Raw genomic sequence first — 20487 nt, forward strand, 5'->3', positions numbered from 1 at the left:
AAATATTAATTTCATCTGCCACTTTAAGAACTGTTTTATTGCGGTAAAAATTTTTAATCATTATCTCACGAATTTTTGAATTTGTAGATATATCAAGCACCCTTTTATTGAAATAATATAGCGATTCACTCAATTTAACAAGAAATTAATTGTAGAATATAGTTTGAAGTTTGTTAAAGTGTGTGGTTGCATTGTTTTCGCAGCCCAACTGTCTTATCTGTGTGATTTTTTGCAGTTACTTCATACTGTCCCATCATTTAGTTGTTACTAATTTTTACATATTTTGATTATCCTTATGGCGGTAATAGGTTATGTGGGTTATATAAAACAATATTAATTATGTTTTGCGAGTATATATCATTTAAAACATTGCTTATTTAGTATTATCATAACTATTAAAAAATAATAATTAACAGTCAAACAACTAAATTTTTTATATACAGTATACTCCCTCTATAACGAACACGGTTATTACGAGGTTTCGCTTATAACGAGATACATTAGATGTCCCATGAAATTTCTATTGAACTATAACCGTCTATAGCGAGGCAAATTTGGTTATAACGAGAGATATATTATAAATAAGATCCAAAAACGTGTTTTCTACGTTTTTAGTCCGGTCGTGGCTATAAATAAATACCTTTTCAAACAGCCCCTCAATAAACTTAACTGCAGCCCGCAATAAATTCTTTACAATGAATAAATACAACTGTTTCACATCTTTAGAAAATATATGATAGAATGATACTGGACCATTTAAAGCAGTTAAAAATAACAGAGTTCTTAAAATTGCAGAAGCAATAGTTTATGTTATCCTTGAAAATACGATTTATACATTATGTAGTTGGAAAAAAATTTAAGTACAGCTTTTTTGTTCTAACGTATATCATTGATAATAAAAGTAAACAACTCTTTTATGTTTTAATATATTTCATTGACAATAAAAGTAAATAACTTTTTTTCAAAAACGCCATTCAAACAATATTTATTAGCATCTTATATTGCTATGAATGGCTTCACTATAGGAAGTTAATGGTTTAGAAAACTACAGATTCATATGTATGCACAGTATTATGATTGTCTGATATAACGAGATCGGTTTATAACGAGGTAATTAGTCTGTCATTTTAGTTCTCGTTATAGAGGGAGTCTACTGTATTTTAATTGTTTCCATTATATAGTAAATATAAAAAACAAATAAAATATATTATATATTATAGTACGTCTAGAAAGTATCAGGAAAAAAGAAAGCAGAATTATAATTTTACGGTATTTATTTCTATCACTTGAAATATAAAATTTCAACAAATAATTCATCTCATTTACTTATACAACCTCCATTTAAATCTAAAGACTTAACGAAACGTCCAGATACACCCGAAACTAGGTCAAGGCCATAATTTTCGGTAATGGTGTTCCAGCCCTGTAAAACTGACCGAATCAAATCTTCTTTATCTCGTGGCGCTACTCGTTCCACTTCAATCTTCACCAGTCCCCATATGTTTTCAATAGGGCTAAGATCTGGAGATGCTGCTGGCCACGGAATTCTTGCCAATTCGTGTTCTTGCATCCAAGCTTTAGTATAAGCAGAAGCATGGCATCTTGCATTATCTTGCTGAAAACGCCACCCCTCTGGATATAAAACATGAGCCGTTTCAAGAAGAAAACCATTTAAGATGTCACAATATTTCCTCCTATCAACATTACCATTAACTATACAGAGAGGTGTAGCACCACGCTCGGATATTGCTCCCCAAACCATTATTTTAGTGGGAAATTTGAACGGTAACATTTTCTCTTGATAGGACTTTTAGATGATTTGCACCAAGCTGGAAACAACTTTCATCAGATATAAAGACATTATTAAAATTTTCTTCTCGAAAACGTTGACAAAAATCTATTCTTCGTTGCCTTTGTAGAGGTGTCATTGTAGGGATTTTTTTTGATTCCTTGATATCTAGCCTTGCTTTTTCAGTGACATGCGGACAGTTTCTGGGCACACTTTTATTCTTCGTTGTATTCCAAATCTGTTCGCTAACTTTCGAAACCCTAGACGCGGATTTTGTCATCCTAAAGCCACTCTTCATCTTCTTCTTAGCCTTCTGTCGTCCATGTTTGGACATAGGCCTCTCCCAACTCCTTCCATCGGTCTAGCCGGTAAAGCCACTAAAGCATTTAAATTGTTTCCGTGAATCTTTACCGGTCTACCCGAAACTTTTCTATGTCTCATATTTATGCCATTTTTTATCCTCTTTATTGTCTCATACACTGCACGTTTTCCGAGTTCTGTCAATTGCACTAATTTTTTAACGTTTCGGGTACCCTTTCTATACAAATATTCCACCACTTGCGATCCTCAACTTCCGATCACCTGTTAACCACAAAAATATTAATAGAAAAAAGTAACGAATACAAGTTTCCAGTTTTCCTAGCATTTGTAGACTACGAAAAAGCTTTCGATACCATAGAACACACGGCCGTAATAAACGCAATGCAAAATTGTAGAATAGACAGCAGATATATTAACTTAATAAAAGAAACTATGAACCAAGCTACAACTACATACTACCTAAATGAAAATGAACACACGAACCCTGTACCATTAAACAGGGGAGTCAAACAGGGAGATACTTTATCACCCAAACTGTTCACCTTAGTTTTGGAGGACGTTTTTAAAAACCTAAATTGGAAATATAAGGGAATAAACATCAATGGCCGCTACCTCAGTAATCTACGATTTGCAGATGACATAATCCTGATAGCTACTGACCTACAAGAAATGCAAACCATGCTTTTAGAACTACATACCGAATCTTCTAAAATAGGACTGAAAATGAATTTAAACAAAACAAAAGTCATGCACTCCGAAGACACCGTGACAATAAGAAACGATAAAGTTATAGAAAAAGTTGAAGAGTATATATATTTAGGACAAAAACTAATACTAAATAGGGAAATTCAAACTGAAGAAATAAAAAGAAGAAGAAAGTTAGCTTGGGCAGCATTCGGTAAACTGAACTATATACTCAGAAATCAACAAATTCAATTACATCTTAGATCTAAAGTTTTTGATGCATGCATTATTCCGATATTAACTTATGCAGCACAAACATGGACAATCACAAAAAAGAATATGAATATACTTAGAGTCACTCAACACGCGATGGAAAGAGCAATGCTAGGTGTATCACTTAAGGACAAGAAAACAAACACATGGATAAGACAGAAAACCAAAGTCACCGATGTGGTGCAAAAATCATTAAAATTTAAATGGGAATACGCTGGACATGTAGCTAACCTGTAGACCATACCAACACAAAAGACCCAGAGGCAGACCTCCTATGAGATGGACAGATGATCTGAAAAGGACTGCCAGGAAAAATTGGCTACAAGTAGCGTACAATAAAAAACAATGGAAAGGAAGACTTGAAGAGGCTTATGTTCAGATGTGGACGTGAATGGCTAGACGAAGAAGAAGAAGAAAGATTCCACCACTTTTGTTTTTTGTACTTGCGACATTATTTCACAAATCTTAAATCTGTTTACAAACAACAATATTTGACAGATGGTGTTGTCATGCGATTTTGTCCATAATCTAATATCGGCACAACCTACTTGATGCATTACTTTTGTCTTAAAATGTTACGAAAAGGAAATCTATTAAAATTAGGAAAAATATAAGATTCCGGATACTTTCTAGACGGACTATATTATTCTTAATATACTCACCAGTAAGATCTACAATTTCATCTTGATCATACTTATCATCCGGGTCAGATCCGGCTGTAGTATTCGACTGATGCGATCCACTTGACATATGTGAACTCCTTCCAAAACTTCCCCTTCTCGGTGGTCCTACGGTTCTCTGATTGGCGGGCTTTACGGTTATAATCAAATTTGAACTGTTCGCTACCATCATGTCTGTAACTTGATCTAAAGTCTTACCAGCTACTTCAATACCGTTTACTTCTAAAACTTCATCATTTACTGCAAGAAGACCTGTTGATTCAGCAAGGCCACCAGGAACCAATCGCGAGATAAAGATGCCGGGAATTTTTTCAAGACCTTTAATAAATAATAAATAAAGTAAAATACCAAAAATAAAATGATTTCTACATACAAACTATAAAATTAATGTTTGTATAAAATGTGTAAAATATTTGTATACAGGGTTGGCCGTTCAAAAGAGTCTACCCTGATATGAAATAATATTCATCGGATTTTGTGAAAATACTGAAACTTGTCAATTTTTATTCCAAAGGGGGTCATCTTTTATAGACGTCTGTCATTTATTAATTCCCTCGTTTTCAGTATCACAAACTCTTTATCTTAAATAGGGAATATAGGGAAATCAGGCATCCATGATTTTTCTTTTCATATTAACTCTGTTCTTGTGAAAAAGCATCTGTTTATTGAAAGTTTTATACCTCTTAAAAACTAAGTAAAAAGTACCGTCTATGTTCTGTTAGTTTCAATTTCGATTTTTTCCTGTCACGTTAATGAATTTTTTTTTCATAAATTACTAGAAAATACTTAGAAATAGTATAGAATTAGTCTCGAAGTCCCGCGCGACCTTAAAACAGGTAAAAAAGAGGGGAGTGCAGAGCGCGCCAAGCGGTTAATTCAGCCAATCAACCGGGCCGGGTGACGGACGCTGTTTAATTTAATTGTCTTTTCTCGAAACCACGTTTTTTCAACTGTGTCACTCGTATTTCGAAACTATAGCACTTATCAAGATGAACCAAACATAATTTTAGTCTTTAGATGTCTCTCTATGGTCGGTACTACAACCAAAAATATTCATTGTGCAGGCCAAGTATAAGTTTATAGTTTTACCTACTATATTCTACTCTATATAAGTAACTTGCTGAACCCCACCGACAATATTAAAGTTGATGCCAACAGGGATTCATGAAAGAAATATTTTTAAACCATATTAATAAAACGATTTATCACAGTGATTATGTAATTTGAGTGTATTATTCGAAGTTTAATCCGAGTAGTATCCGTGCCGCTATAAAGATTACAGTAATTAATTTAATGGTTAAAATATAATTTTCCTAACAATAATCTCGTTTTGTTCTGGTAGTTTCAAGTTAAAATTATTAACAGTATTTATAACAAGTTCGCTATAACGTGAAAAGTCGTTGGTATATGTAGATTTAAGTTTATTTTTGTTATCGCATTTGTTAGATTCGTTACAATACGTTAAATGTGCAGGCAATCGTTCGCGCTCAGTTTGTACAAATTCGTTCATGGACAGTATCCTTTCGATAGAGATTACGACTGAGATTGCCAGTATATATACATATATATATAGTTTGTTATTTCCTGACCATGAATGTTTAAGTAAAAACTTTTTATTTCCTGGGTTTGTCGGTCTGTTGTAAATAAAACTAATTATTGCTTAAACGTTTCGGCAAATTTGCCATTTTCAATAAGCACTTTATTAACTTTATTTCATAAACATTACATTATATAATTAAATTTCATGATTACACTTTTTAAAAGTTTAGCATGGATTAAAAAATTTGTATCTGACATTGACAGATGACATCTGGCAGGTATCTTAAAATAAGAGTGGGTCAGGGTCACGATTCGTAGACTTACTACGGTTGCCTCTTCCGCCTAATCAATGAACATTAAGTCCAAAACTGTACTCTCGTGACGTAATTCTTCCCCTTCAACCAATCAACACTGCAATCGACCTGCCCTCTACATTCAGTTTCAATCGCGAATAAATGGGTTTTGTATTCTTGTGTACTCTGGTGACGTATCTTGGATCTTTTTTAAGTGAATCATCTCCAATATGCATCTTTTGTTGTAATTTTGTTCTTTTTCCAAAATCTGTACATTTTCAAAATCAAAAGAATGGTTATTTTCTAGAGAATGTTTGGCTACTGCTGTTGTGTTTAATGCATTGGTCTGTACACTATGTTTGTGTGCAACATTTCTTCTATGTAGGTATTGGTGTGTTTGCCCAATATATATTGAATTACAGTCTTTACAATTTATTTTATTTAATAACATTTGATTGATGGTCTTTATTAACAATGGGTTTAAATTTTGAAAAATATTTTCCAGATGTTTTTGATGATTTATGTTCAACATTAATATCATACTTTGCCAACAAATTTGACATTTGTTCAGAAAATCCATTAATGTATGGTAAAAATATTATTATATATTATATTCATTACCGTAATATTCAACTTTTTTTCTTCCCGATTGCTTCATTTGCGGCTTTTGTGATGCATTCCTTTATATTGTTCTACTCTTAATATATGTTCTCGTATTTATATAAATGGCAGTACAAGAAAATAATTTTAAACTAAATGAGAAAAATCGAACGAATTTTTAAATATTTATCTTCAGCATATGCAGAAAACTGATATAATTTATTGTATTTCGTTCGTCCACAGGATAGATTATTAGTAAAAAAACATTTAAATGTTCAAAAACTTACTGGTGAATTTAACCTAATTATTATTACAATATATTCACGATTTAATTGTAAAAATTTTTGGATATCTTCACAATAAATTCATAAAAAATCAACTTACCATTTTGTGTAACTTTTACACTTGTTCCATCCCTTATGTAAAACCCCAAAGGCTTGTCAGATCCATGTTTTAAAAGCCTAACCCTCCTACATGTTTCTGGTACAATGTCTACATCTATAATAGCTGAAACTTGTCTAAAGTCGTGCGGATTTGATATGGGAAGAGTTTTTGTCTTTGCTGGCGTTCCACCCAATATGGTAGAAATTAAGTTTCTAGGTTTAAGCGTTCCATAACCATTCAGTTCTTCGAAACTATTTCCTAAAATACAATAATTTAAATGACACACACTTTTGTCCTACCAATGTAACAGGTTAATCATTGAAAAATAAACATGCCATTGTTTATCCCAATTCTGAGTCTGTTATTTGACTGGTTCCGCCATGGAATAGTTTCTGTATTGTCAGTCCCTAAATCTCCAGAACAGTGGACTTCAGATAAACTCTCAACCTTTGTAACAATTTATAACTTGCTTATTAGGGGATTGAAAGGGGGGACTGAACAATTACTGGGCTTGGAGATAGGGTACGCAAATAAACTGAAACGTTTGCGAACGGCTACTCGTGTTTTGGTTGGAGAGCTGAGTCGAGGATAAGGATTCCTTTATTTGGGGGAACTGGAGGACTAACTACGAAAAAGAAATAAGAAAAATATACTTACAGAGAACACAACATTACACAAGAAGATTCCTAAACTATTTAAAATTAGGACGCCGTTTAAAAAAATCCTCTTGTTGGTTATAAAGAAAGGTTTTTTTTCCTTGGAATTGGATACAAAAAGCACTGTCCCACACAAACTTCAACGATCTGCATCCGACCCATGGGAAACACAAAACGGAGGCTGACAAACACCAAAACTGGGCCTCAGGTTATCCTGGATGATAACTATATGATTCTTCAAAACTCGGCTGCTCATTTTTCACTAAAAACCATGTAGGCCCACTTAGCCCAAAGAAACGCTGTTCTTTCTTATGAAAACTCATCAAATTAAGCGAAAATTTGCCGGTTTTTAAAACTCTCTGCGATGTTTCAACGTTTAGACCCAAATTTGTTCTCTTCGACTGCTACACTAACGCATTTCCGATGACAAAATTAGTCATAACTTCAACAATGAAATCGACTGCTCTCGCATCCGATCCATCGAGTAGTGATATCATCTTCAAAAATCGTTCTCTTCCCCGTATCAGCGGAAAAATTGTTGTTTATTTCCAGCGTAAATATCTAGGCGACATCAAGATCAATCGAAAGAGCAATTTCAATTATTGTAAGCAAAATCGAAAATGTTAACATTACCAATCTCAGAAACGCAAAAAGATTAAAAATGTTTTTCGGTATTTTATTATATACGGGGTGAAACGAAAATGCTACACCTTGCCAAATACATCGAGTTCTTCTGAAGATACCTACATATGATCACGATTTTTCTAAATCCGAAGAATGCCCTCATTTTATTTTACAGTGGAAAAAATAACGATATTTAAGTTAAAGATATAACTTACCTTTTCTTTGTATAATTATTCTGAGTAGTGGCTTAGCATTAAACAGTGCTCTTCTTAAATTATCATCATTATTAATGGGAAGCAAATCTTGATCACTAGGATCAATATATGACACCAAAAATGGTGTTTCTTTTAATCCATGTAAGCGTTCAATGAGTGATCGAAAATCTTCAAATGTTGTTTGGGAATTACGTTCTACGCTAAATCTTCTAAACTCTGCATCAAACTATAACGAAAATAAGTATTTAAAAAATGGTTACAACAAAAATATATTTCTGACTTTTAGGATTTTAGGATTTTCTCGTGTGGGTAAAGCAGTAAGTGTCCCCCTCCCCTCAAGTTTAGCCTTTGACTTTTTTTTGTTAATGATTTTTTTATTATTAAGTCATTGACGTGATATAGTTTTTTTTTAATTTCATAAGACTAATTAACATTGTTACACGTCATAATTTTCTATGTTAATTTTTAACTTTTATTTTATTCATTAATATTTATTTATTTATTTATTTGTTTTTATTGTTTAATACACGAGATAACCACATTAACAGTTTAAATTACAATATACAATATCACAGTTAGGATTCAAAACTTGAAATTTCTTATAATATAAAATCAATATTAAAAAGTTTTAAAATGAGACTAAAAATCTTACAAACTAAAGAAACAAACAAAATATAACAAGAACAAAATTCAACAATCCCAATATACATATCACAAAGCAAGAGATCTTTTTAACTGAGTTAAATTTGTATTGAAAATATCAAAATCGAGAACATTTAATAGCCCCATGTATCAATCCAATGGGTTGTGAACACCATAGGTTGTTCTGTGGAAATGAATATTGAAAACATTATGGTAACGTTGAGCTTGATGGGGAACATTAAAGTTAATCTGGCTTAACAGGTTTGGACAATCAATAAATCCATGTATGATCTTATATATAAATATAGCTCCTGACATGTCACAACGGTTCTTGAGTGAGGGTAAAGATAATTGTTGTTCGATACGAAAATAATCATGATTTTCATTAGAAGTGTGGACGTGGTAAGCACAATATCTCAAAAATGTATGCTGGACTCTTTCTATGCTATCAATATTGTTCTGAAAATAGGGTGATCAAATAACTGAACAGTATTAGAAAATAGTTCTAATTAAGCAACAATCTTCTTAAATCAATGGAGAAATACTTGCAATTCCTAGTAAAGAAACCAAGAAGTTTAGATGTCTTCATTGAAATAAAGTTTATGTGCTCACAGAAAGTAGCTTCTCATCGAAAATAACACCCATATCCCAAATAGAAGAAACATAATTCAGTGGCTGATTATTAACAGTATAGCTTGTTCCAATTATATTAACTTTACGAGAAAAACTTATAAAACAACATTTTTTTTAATTTAAGTGGAGTTTGTTCTGATTGCAGCAATTTTGTAGTAGGTCTAGGAAGATATTAAAAAGAAGTGGGGAAGTGTGGCCTCCTTGAGGAACTCCAGATATTACTGAGATACTGTCAGACAGATGACAACCTATCTTGACTCTTTGACTTCTCCCAAGACTCAAGATGGACCAGAAAACTAATTGACTGGCGCCCAAAAGAAGACAAACTCGATAGAGGACGACCACCAACAAGCTGGATGGACGACATTAAACAAATATCCAAGAAATGGCAACAAGACACACAGAACCGTGAAGAGTGGCGAAAAATGGAAGAAGCCTATGTTCACCAGTGGACAGAAGAGGTTGCATGATGATGATTTTCTTTCATATACTAATAATATACCTACACATATAGCACAACATAAAAATTCATGACGAAATATCAAATAAATGAAAAAATATTTTTTGTATTATTTTCTCTCTCTTTCATGTGGTTAGGTTGTCATGAATGTGTTGCTCTAGCCAATCAACACCTCCCATTGTATCATTATAGTCAATGACAACTTTCAGTTTAGAATTTATTTCTCTATCGCTTTTTCTTATTGCCTCCATTTGTGGATTATCAATCACAAATATAAGACAAACGACTTTCTTATCTTTTTATGTTAGTACCATTACTTTGCCCATTTGAAACAAAATCGTTTCTCCCTTCTTCAACCCTTTTTTTATGATTCAGGCACAAAGTTTCATATTTATCTGTTTTGTGATTGATTATTATGTCCACCAACTGAGAGGATGTATAAAAATTATAATGAAATAAATTTAGTAATATAAAAAATGTGTATTACATTCATATCTACTGATTATTATATACAAATGCACTTACCAAACAATTCCAAAAAACGTAATTCACTAAGATAAACTAATGTTGTAAAAATAAAATTTTGAATCCCTATCAATTATCAATGGTTCTAACTGGAAGTTATTAGATAAATAAATATAATTTTACAATGCCTCAGCACAGGCTGGGCAATAAAAAAGGTATTTAGGTACTGTTATTTAGGTATTTATATGTTTCTATACAAATACCACATTCGCAGTGGCCTAAAAAATTTAAGATCTCCATCTTCCAGCTGAATGCGCAAATGAACAGTAATGTGTGCTTGTGTCAGACATAAGCACATACATTAAAGGGTTAATAGTATATGTAGATGCAGATGCACCTCCCTGAAAATAATCCTAATGGTGCCAATGCACATGTCGTTTGTATTTATAATAAATGTTCTACTGTTTTCTTTAGCTTTTAACTCAATTTATGTATTTCTTCTACTCACATCTTTCCTACTCGTGTAACATTCATATTATCTTTAAATTAAAAAAATTTGAATTAATTTGCTTGGTTGTGATTAGTCAAAAAGTCTACAATGGTCTACGAAAAAATAAATTACAGATTTTAAGGGAAATTTAATAAAAGATAAATAAAACGGCTAGTTTTAATTTGTTTTTACATAATATAATGTGTTCCACATTTAAAGAACTCACTACTCGGAACTACTGTGGTATTTAGGGACTAGGAAAATAAATGTAGGTATAAATAAGAATAACTGACGAATTGTGTAATTAGTTTTGGATGTAAATCAAGATTTTAAAATCACTAAAGTACAGAAATTCTGTTTTATTTGTATAGTTTTACTTTTTTGTCTATAACTTTTTTGAACATTATGGGATGAAGACTTTACCATTTTAATATATGTATTATTGCATATGTATATTATTTCAATTATTTGATAATTCAATATTGATCATACTTTTATATATTTACACTAAACTTTTAGACAGTAGAAAAATAGTAACTATCCCTTGTATGTATAAGAGATTTAATGTGTTGCTTAATATTATTGAATGTTAATATTTTCTGCATCAAAATGTATGATTTTCAGTCAGGTTCAAAAAGTAAGGTCATTGATAATTAAAAAAAATAAATATAAATTACAAATCTACTATTGATGCAGCTAAATTAAACAAAATAAATTCCGTCAGAAAAATATACGTTTTATTTTATAATCAAGTTAATTAAACTCAATAATAATTAATAATAATTATTATAAACTACTGATTCAGAAAATTATGGGTACATTATTTACATTTTAGTATTTTCATCATGATTCTAGAACAATTTCTATGTAATTCGAAATAAGGACAACCACCTTTTATCATACACAAAGCAATATAATGTTTTATTACTAAAGAGTCAGGTATGTACACCTTTATAAACAAATAGTAATTAAACATGTAAGGCTACCTTATCAAATGATTCATTCTCTGACTATTATTTATGCCATTCATAAGATATTTTTACGCGATTTATGGACGACAATATATAGCGAAATAAATGCTTTGTGTTTATTTTCAAATTAGATTTAATAAACATAAACAATAAAAAAGGTTTGTAGTTAAATTACTTACTTTACTTTTCACCTCAGTTTTAGTGTCACAGGATCTCACTATCTTATTTTTAGACATATTGGCAACATTAACAAGAATTTATTACACTACTATTGATTAAAACTCTTCATAAAACGTATTTAATAATAAAAACAACAAAAAATTAAGGAAAAATCAAAACTAATCCCGAAATTATTTACGTTTGTACCTCATACTTTTCGCCATCAGCCATAAGTGTTTTGCATTGTTGCCACGTCTTTGAAAGATGTATCATGAATTATTAATGAGAAATTTCTAACTTTGAAAAGTAAATTTTATAAATTTTTAAGAATCGGTTTAAAACTGATGCTTCCAGAATGTATATATATTGTAATCACCAATATACACAATAAGTAAAATGTCATTGATAATATTTAAATATTTTGTTTTGTTTTTAATATACTATCTATATCTATGTATAACATCGGCAATACCGGTAAATATTTTTCTTCTTTTTTAGGTTCGACAATTATATTCCTCAGTATTTCATCTTCTTCATCCAGTAATCGATGTGTATATAGTTCGAAAAAAAGAAGAATATAACTGTGTCCTGTCAATTGCAAATAACTGTCTCTGTCAAAAAGTCAGTTTAATTAGTGAGGTATGATAATTTTATATTTTAAAAATGTTTATAAGCGACGTAAATAAAAAAGATGAAATTAGAACTATAGCAATTAAAAATTTAAGAAAACTCAACGCTAAACCGAGAATAAAGTATTCCAGGCCAACCGTACAGGTAGTATATATACAGTTTCATTTATAGTATTCATGTATTCTAAATTTAAAATTCGTAGGTTTCAAAAGACAAACAATTATTTAATGTAGCTCTCTCAAAGCTTGAAAATGAGACTGTTACGCTCAGAAATGGTCAACAATTGGTTGTACCTAAACGACTGTATGAAATGTGTTCATTTATTTTATCAAAAGTTGAGACTGAAGGTTTGTTTAGGAAAGAAGGCTCAAAGAATCGCCAGAATAAAATAAAAGTGAGTTAGTAATAAACTTAACTTCGATGACATAATGATTCATATGTTCTATAAAAATTGTATTTTAGGCTTCTTTAAACAGAGGATACATGTTAGGATTAGAGCATCATGTGATAGACGTTGCTGTTATTTTAAAATGTTTTTTAAGAGAACTACCTGAACCGTTAATACCTTGTTCCTTTCATGAGTTGTTCCTGAGATGTTCAATAATAGAGAAGAAGGTTGAAGCTATTTTATTGGCTTGTCTTTTAATCCCTACAGAGCATTTAAATGTGCTAGCGTTTTTAATGCAGGTGAGTTAAATCCTTTATTAGTATTAATTTATATTCACTGTTAATTTACTTAATTCTTGCATTGTTTTCTTTGTTTTACCTTCCCTCTGTGGGAAGAACTTCAGAAAGTATATTTTTAAAGATGTTTGTATCTTGGATCTTATTATCTTGTAAATTATATGGGTAGAAGTATCAGGGTAGAGTATGAAGGGTAGAGTTATCACGCAATGGCATTGGTTTGACAGTGATAATATATATATATATATATATATATATATATATATATATATATATATATATATATATATATATATATATATATATATATATATATATATATATATACATATATATAAATATATATATATATATATATATATATATTATATATATATATATATATATATATATATATATATATATATATATATATATATATTATTACACTATCTATCGATGCATGCTTTAAAAACTCACACAACTGACACTTCAAATCAGTGTGTGATGAACCATATGCTCAAACATGGATAAATATTATGGCTATAAGCACACAAAACAAAAATCAGACTAGACAGAGACTAGATACTTTTCTGGGAACAGGTAGAAGGCATAAGGAAGACTCGAACCTAGTCTGGCCTATGATAAGTTATTCTCAGTAGTTTTTAGGAATACCAAATGAATGAGTGAAAGATATGTGTTGAGATATAAATAAATTCACACAATTAAAAACAAAATATATATTAAAAAATTTCCTTTGTAAAAGGTATAATAATAAAAACTCTATCCGGCTATATCACAGAAGGTTTTCGGAATTAATATTTCATCATCGGTGCTATCTGCATGTTTGATGCCACTAAATATATGGGTAAAAAACTGCTTAAATGTTGTTAGATTAACTTTGAGTTACATTTTTTAAAATTAAAAACTATGATGTTTAAGTTACAAAAGGAGTTGATTATATGGCAACATAAGACTCCACTTGGGTTGCTAGTCCTTAACAAAGTGTCTGTGAGGACTTGTTAATAGCAACTTAGTTGATAGTCATTCTAAGTCCTTAGAATTAAATGTTCTGCTAATGGAAGGGAGGTGGGTGATAAATGACATTTATATCATTAAAAGAGGTCCCTTTTGGTATAAAAATTGACCTGTTTTAATATTTTGACAAAATCTAATGATTATTGCCAAATATCAGAGTGGACTCTTTTGAGTGGCCCACCTTGTATACAGTAAGCGCCACACTTATAGACACACGGGCACATTGCACTGGTACAGTCCTGATCACTTCCCCTTGTTGCACTGTTGCACACCGAGAAGTAACTAGTTCATAAAAGTAAATAAGCAAAAACTTGTTTAGTTAGTTTAATTGACAATTGAGTCCACTGTAGGTCGATTATTTGTATTAAAACATCACACTGCTACAGATTTGTTTTGTGTTGATAGTTTTTTGCTCATAACACCTATCAGAAAAACAATTATAATTTAATATACTATTGTAACTTCACAAAAGACGTCAATTATTAATGATGTTTCAAAAGTTTGTATTGTAAAATATGTACTTTATATTATTTCAATAAACAGAACATATTTTCGAGGTGATATATTATTTTGTAGTACATTAAAATAAGTAATTAATCAAAAGAATATGAAAATAAGCTCACTGATGTGTTTATTTTTTGGAACAAAAACAACGAAATTATTTGAAACTACATAAAAATATAATTTAAGAAATAAATATCATTAAATAATACAAATAAAAATTTATATGGAAAAACAATATTGAATAGTTTCGCTTCCCACGTGCTTCTCAGCAGAAATCAATCACAAATTAAACAACATGCGCCGCCATCTGTGAGTGACGGCTGAAAGTTACATGTGAGAACCGGCAGGATTAGCGAAGTACATCAAATAAGTCTAGCCATTAGGTACCTGGTGTCTACTAGAGTGGCGCTTACTGTAGATAATTACATTAAGATTACTGTTTCAATTTATTTACTTTCCAGATTTTAATTTAAATTCATATTTTCTGATTTACTAAGTTATTTTATGTTTTTCAGTTTTTTAACGAGATCACACTGCATTCAGACAGTAATAGGATGGATTCATACAACTTATCTCTTATTATAGCACCTAATATTTTTACCCTGACTGAAAAAATATCTCCAAAGAATGAACTGGTGGTCAAGAAAAACATTGATATTACGCAAGTATGTAAAGTGCAAGTGTTTGTTGCAGGATACATTAATAAAATTGTGTTTTTAGATAATGATTGATAATGCAAATAGTATAGGACTAATACCTGATTCCATTCTTGAACAAGTTGGGAATTTAAGGCCAGGTGAATTGGCTCTAGCGAGTCCAAAAGTAAAAAGAAGGAGAAGGAGTGGATCACTTACTAGTAAGTAAATAAAAATTTCTTTTTTATTGATATTCATCACATTTAATCTTAATGGTTCTGTAGACATGATCACTTATTTTTAAATTATTTGAAATACTATTGGTGGCAGCATAATATTAGGTACATTAAGACCATTGTAAAAGTGTGTAAATGATATTTATATGTGGTACAATTTAAGACATAGTCTGTTCACGCGGCTTGGGAGTATTTGGACAGGTTTATTGTCGGAAACATATAACACAAAAATTCCTACCTCTCAGTATTAATAGCCCAAATAAACTTCCTGATACAGACTTCTTTTATCAAAAAAAAAGAAGAATTGTCATAAACAATGGGAGTGTATAATCATTAGTTTTGATTAAAATTAAAAATATTATATGTGTAGACACTAATCTATAGTCAGCTAAAAAATTTCAAAAATAAATATTTAAACCTTTGTTTAAATTAAGCAATTGGTTTAATTTCACCAACATAGCAAAAAATAATCACTAAATTTACTAGACAGTTGGGACAGAGATCAGTGGACTGTAATATACTTGACATGATGACTGACTTTGAGCCTCGACAGGAAAATATTTATCAAAATATGGGACTTGTTTTAATTGTAAAAAAAGAAAAAAAAACATGTTTTATTTTAAACAAAAAGCCCGTCACAAAAAAAGAAAAGAAACCAATATATAACCTTATTTGGCTGTTCTTCTTGGTATAGCAACGAAAGGTGCTGTGCGTGATCTCCATGGAGGCGGTTGGTGTAGTCGACATCCCTCTCCCTCTCTCTCTCTCTCTCTCTCTCTCTCTCTCTCTCTCTCTCTCTCTCTCTCTCTCTCTCTCTCACTCTCTCTCTCTCTCTCTCTCTCTCTCTCACTCTCTCTCTCTCTCTCTCTCTCTCTCTCTCTCTCTCTCTTTGTCAACCATTTTCCATCCACTCCTGAATGTAAGTCTCTCCCAATTGCTTCCATCTTTCTCTAACTTGCACCAATCTAATCCACTGTTTGCCTGCATTAACGTTCGATATTCACGAGTATTTGTCCACGTTGGTCTTCCTGAAAATACAGACCAATGATGACTTTACCGGAAATTGCAGTCCAGATTATGAAATTTCGACTAAGGAGTGGTAGCAGATGTGTCTGTTTTGGATTTTTCTCTACCCAGCTGCTAAAATTGTGTTGTTCACGTGTCTGTTTAAATGAATGTGAGGTTCGTCGCTAACACAATATTTTCAAAGTTAGTTATTCTCAATGGTATTTCATTTGCAAATTTTAGTCGCTATACGCTTAATCAGCAACCTTCAATTTTCAAAACAACTGATCAACCAAAAAACATAATACATCTTCGTATACGAGTCCATTACTACTGAAACTCTACGAAGTAGTGAGCATACCCCACGAACTCCTACCTGTTAAAACTCCAGCATAAAAACAAAACGCCGCTACTCTTTTTGTACACCTTGTATACGCTCTACAAAAGTGTAACTATGTTGCAATTATGTTTGAACAGCGTTAAAGCTATTTAAGTACACATTCCCAAGAATTTGTAGCATGTCCATCATACGAGGCATGTTTTTAAGTAAGTACCGTTTTGCGATTCCGCCGCTGCAGCGCTACGGTCAGCGTTCCGCGCATGAGAGCTGGTTACCTACATCTCTTGTCTACGCACTGACGCCATTACAGTCTGATTCTTCATTGTATACTTGTTTACTCCAGTGTTTAAGATGCCTCCAACAATCGTGAGTCACGCTGATTGTGAAGTATGGGCTGTTATACGATTTCTTAGTGCTAAAGGTGTAAAACCGATCGATATTCATCGTGAGATCGTTGAAGTTTACGGACAAAACATTATTAGTGATGAAATAGTAAGGAAATGGGTGAGAGCATTTAAAGATGGCCGCACAAATGTGCATGATGAAGAACGGAGTGGGCGTCCTTCGGTCGTTAATGAAAATTTGGTGCAGAAAGTGGACGAAAAGGTGAGAGAAAACAGACGCTTTACAATTTCATCATTGTCCGACTGCTTTCCTCAGTATTCTTGTAGTGTTTTGTATCGCATTGTTACCGAGAACTTGAATTACCGGAAATTGTGTTCACGTTGGGTTCCAAAAATGTTGACAGATTTGCACAAAACCCAACGTTTAGGCAGTGCATTGACTTTCCTTAAGCGGTACCACAGTGAAGGTGAAGATTTTTTAGACCAAATTGTTACTGGTGACGAATTGTGGGTGGCCTACGTCACACCAGAATCGAAACAACAATCCATGGAATGGCGACATTCATCATGGACAGAAAAGGAGTATTGCTAGTGGAGTTTCTGCCTCGTAATGAGACAATCAATGCATCGTCTTATTGTGAGACATTGAAAAATCTGGGTCGTGCAATCCAGAACAAAAGACGTGGCAAGTTGAGTAAGGGTATCGTTTTGCTGCACGACAATGCCCGTCCACATGTGGCTAATCAGACCAAAGATCTCATCAAATCATTTAAATGGGAAACTCTAGATCATCCTCCATACAGCCCTGATCTGGCGCCCAGCGACTACCATTTGTTCCAGCACTTGAAGAAACACCTGGGCAACACCTGGGCGGTTAGCGTCTTCAAGACGATAACGAAGTCAAAACATTTCTTATGCAGTGGTTAACAAGTCAGGCGGCATAATTTTATCAGGAGGGTATTCAAAAACTGGTGCCACGTTATGACAAGTGCCTCAATATTCACGGAAATTATGTAGAAAAGTAGATTAAGGTACAGGCTTTCATGTAAAAATAAAATTATTGCCATATTTTTGCACGTCTTTTTTTAATCCAAAACGGTACTTACTTAAAAAACACGACTCGTATATTCAGGCCCGGAATGGATAATAATCATTCACTAACATTATTTTCATATGCTTTTAGGGATTTTTAATGGGTTCAAAAAGATTGTTACTAACAAGTCTGATGACATACCTGGTGTTAACACAGTCACTCCCGATCTACTTCTAACACCTTCCATACGCATGACTAAAAATAGGTAAGTTATAATTTCAAATTTGTGTTTTCGGCTGACATGTGCTACATATAATGTAGTTTGATTTATGTACTAATCCATTATTGTTTAAATTAGTTTTTTAGTTGCAAAATTTTTGAAGTAAGAAATTGATAATTGAATATGTTAACCCTTTTTTACATTTGGATAACATATTTATGTTTGAAAATTGATTTAAACTAAAGGTATCTAACGAAGAGATGACATGTACATTGAATGTATTAATAGTGTTTGAAGGCATGTAATATTTCAATAATGTTGAATTAAAACATTGAATATTTTTAAACCGTGCATATTAGTTTTTTTGTATACGTTCTAATACTTTAATACGATCTAATACTTTTTAAATTTCAGTTCCTACGAAAACAAATCCACTAAACACAAGCCAGAGCCAGAACGTAACAAAAAGGCACTCTTGCAACGTAGATGGTCCGCTATTACGTCCGCGACCAATCTCCGACGAAAAAAAAGGGAGTCTGTCTTGTACCAACCCCGAGAGGACAGCCTTAACTCCTCCCAAGAAGCGTACGTTCGTGTTCCAAAGGTTGAGTATGAAGAGATTAAAAACAGAGTATCGGCTATAGAGAAACGATTGAGTTTTGAACTAGAAACAGTTACTTCTACCGTTGTTCGTCGGGAAGCTAATATTATACAAGATATCCAATCAGAATACGAGAAAACACTTGGCCAAGCTGAAGCGTTAAGTCCGGGAACTGACCAGCTGGCGAGAAGACTGAGCAAGGAGTTGAAAATTAGAACTTCCGAACAGAAAATTATTCGGTCGCCTAGTGCTCGTAAAATCGGTAATATACGTCGAAGATCTCGTGAACTTGTCAGAAATAACTCCCTTCAACATGTCCAACATGTACCTCGTGAAGTTACGGAAACTAAATTAACTCGTAGCATTTCTTCTCCACTGACTAATAAGAATTTTGTGAATGTAACTGGCACTCCATCTTTTAGCAGTACTTCCCATATAACGTTTAAGTCCAACACACATAGCTTTAAATCTGAGAATAGTCTAGGAAAGTCTTCATCTTCAGTTAATATTTCTGATGACAAGAATTTTTCGCGACACTCATCTCTACGAAGGGAAAGACGTATCTTGAGACGAAGTAGCAATGTTACTCCTAAAAGAACTTTAATCAAAGAAAAATACAATCAGTTTTCAGAAGTCAATAAAGAGAACCATGTCAAGGAAATGGGAGGTACCACTCCAGTTCCTCATATTAAAAGAACCTTACCAATTAAAGGAACTCCCAAAAGATTTTGTGCTACTCCTAAAGGAAATGTAAGAAGTACTCCGCTACGAGTATTGCCCAATGCGGAGTTTAATTATGTAAATGTTTAACGAGTTTTTTTATTGATATGTGAATATTTTGTGTGGTGGTAGAATTTGATCATCTGTTTACGAAGTTAAAACTTCAATTTATTATGTTAATTAGCAAGCCTCAGTCCAAAATAATCAATTTTATTGAAGCCCAAAAAAGTTGTATTGTTTAAAACAAAATTGATACATGTGTTAGGTAGAGTTGGTGCAAAATCTCATGAACCTTGGAAATACGCATGCCCAAAAAAAGGATCCTAAAAAATTGACTATTTTAATTCCATACTGAATTACGTGGCATTTGCAGGATCGGATCTGCACATTGTGTAAAACACAGCTCACGTAAACTACAAAATTTTACGTTAGAAGTAGGTAGGATGCGTTGTATTTTTCAGTTTTCTTATAAATTTTGTTCTTTTGACTGTTATGCCAGGTTTTTCTCCAAAATTCTTGTGTTAATAAATAGGTTGATGATAGGGCGGGGTGTCTTTTGGGTCCTTATTTAAACGAACTCTTAACAAAATATATTTTAATTCACAATATTACTTGATTTGTCTAACAATTATATTTCGTT

The 20487-nt window shown here is 32.2% G+C and overlaps 2 protein-coding genes across 2 annotated transcripts in view; one reads left to right on the top strand and one right to left on the bottom strand.

Annotated features, from left to right (window-relative positions):
- Positions 1 to 12243, bottom strand: part of par-6 (partitioning defective protein 6) — a 29859-nt gene extending 17616 nt beyond the window's left edge. The window contains exons 1-4 of the mRNA XM_072535409.1: positions 11899 to 12243; positions 8059 to 8284; positions 6564 to 6821; positions 3730 to 4065 (exon numbers count right to left, since the gene is read on the bottom strand). Of these exons, the coding sequence (XP_072391510.1) occupies positions 3730 to 4065; positions 6564 to 6821; positions 8059 to 8284; positions 11899 to 11955 (877 nt within the window). The 5' untranslated portion in view covers positions 11956 to 12243. The remainder of the gene's footprint in view (positions 1 to 3729; positions 4066 to 6563; positions 6822 to 8058; positions 8285 to 11898) is intronic.
- A 162-nt stretch (positions 12244 to 12405) lies between these two features.
- On the top strand, positions 12406 to 19944 carry LOC140443902 (uncharacterized). Its single transcript, XM_072535411.1, has 7 exons — positions 12406 to 12652; positions 12711 to 12902; positions 12971 to 13195; positions 15229 to 15378; positions 15434 to 15569; positions 18457 to 18571; positions 18941 to 19944. Exons 1-7 carry the CDS (start codon positions 12542 to 12544, stop codon positions 19935 to 19937), a joined length of 1926 nt encoding a protein of 641 aa, XP_072391512.1. The 5' UTR covers positions 12406 to 12541; the 3' UTR covers positions 19938 to 19944.
- The last annotated feature ends 543 nt before the right edge of the window (positions 19945 to 20487 follow it).

The sequence above is a fragment of the Diabrotica undecimpunctata genome, chromosome 6, assembly GCF_040954645.1.
Source record: "Diabrotica undecimpunctata isolate CICGRU chromosome 6, icDiaUnde3, whole genome shotgun sequence".
In the NCBI taxonomy this organism is placed as follows: domain Eukaryota; kingdom Metazoa; phylum Arthropoda; class Insecta; order Coleoptera; family Chrysomelidae; genus Diabrotica; species Diabrotica undecimpunctata.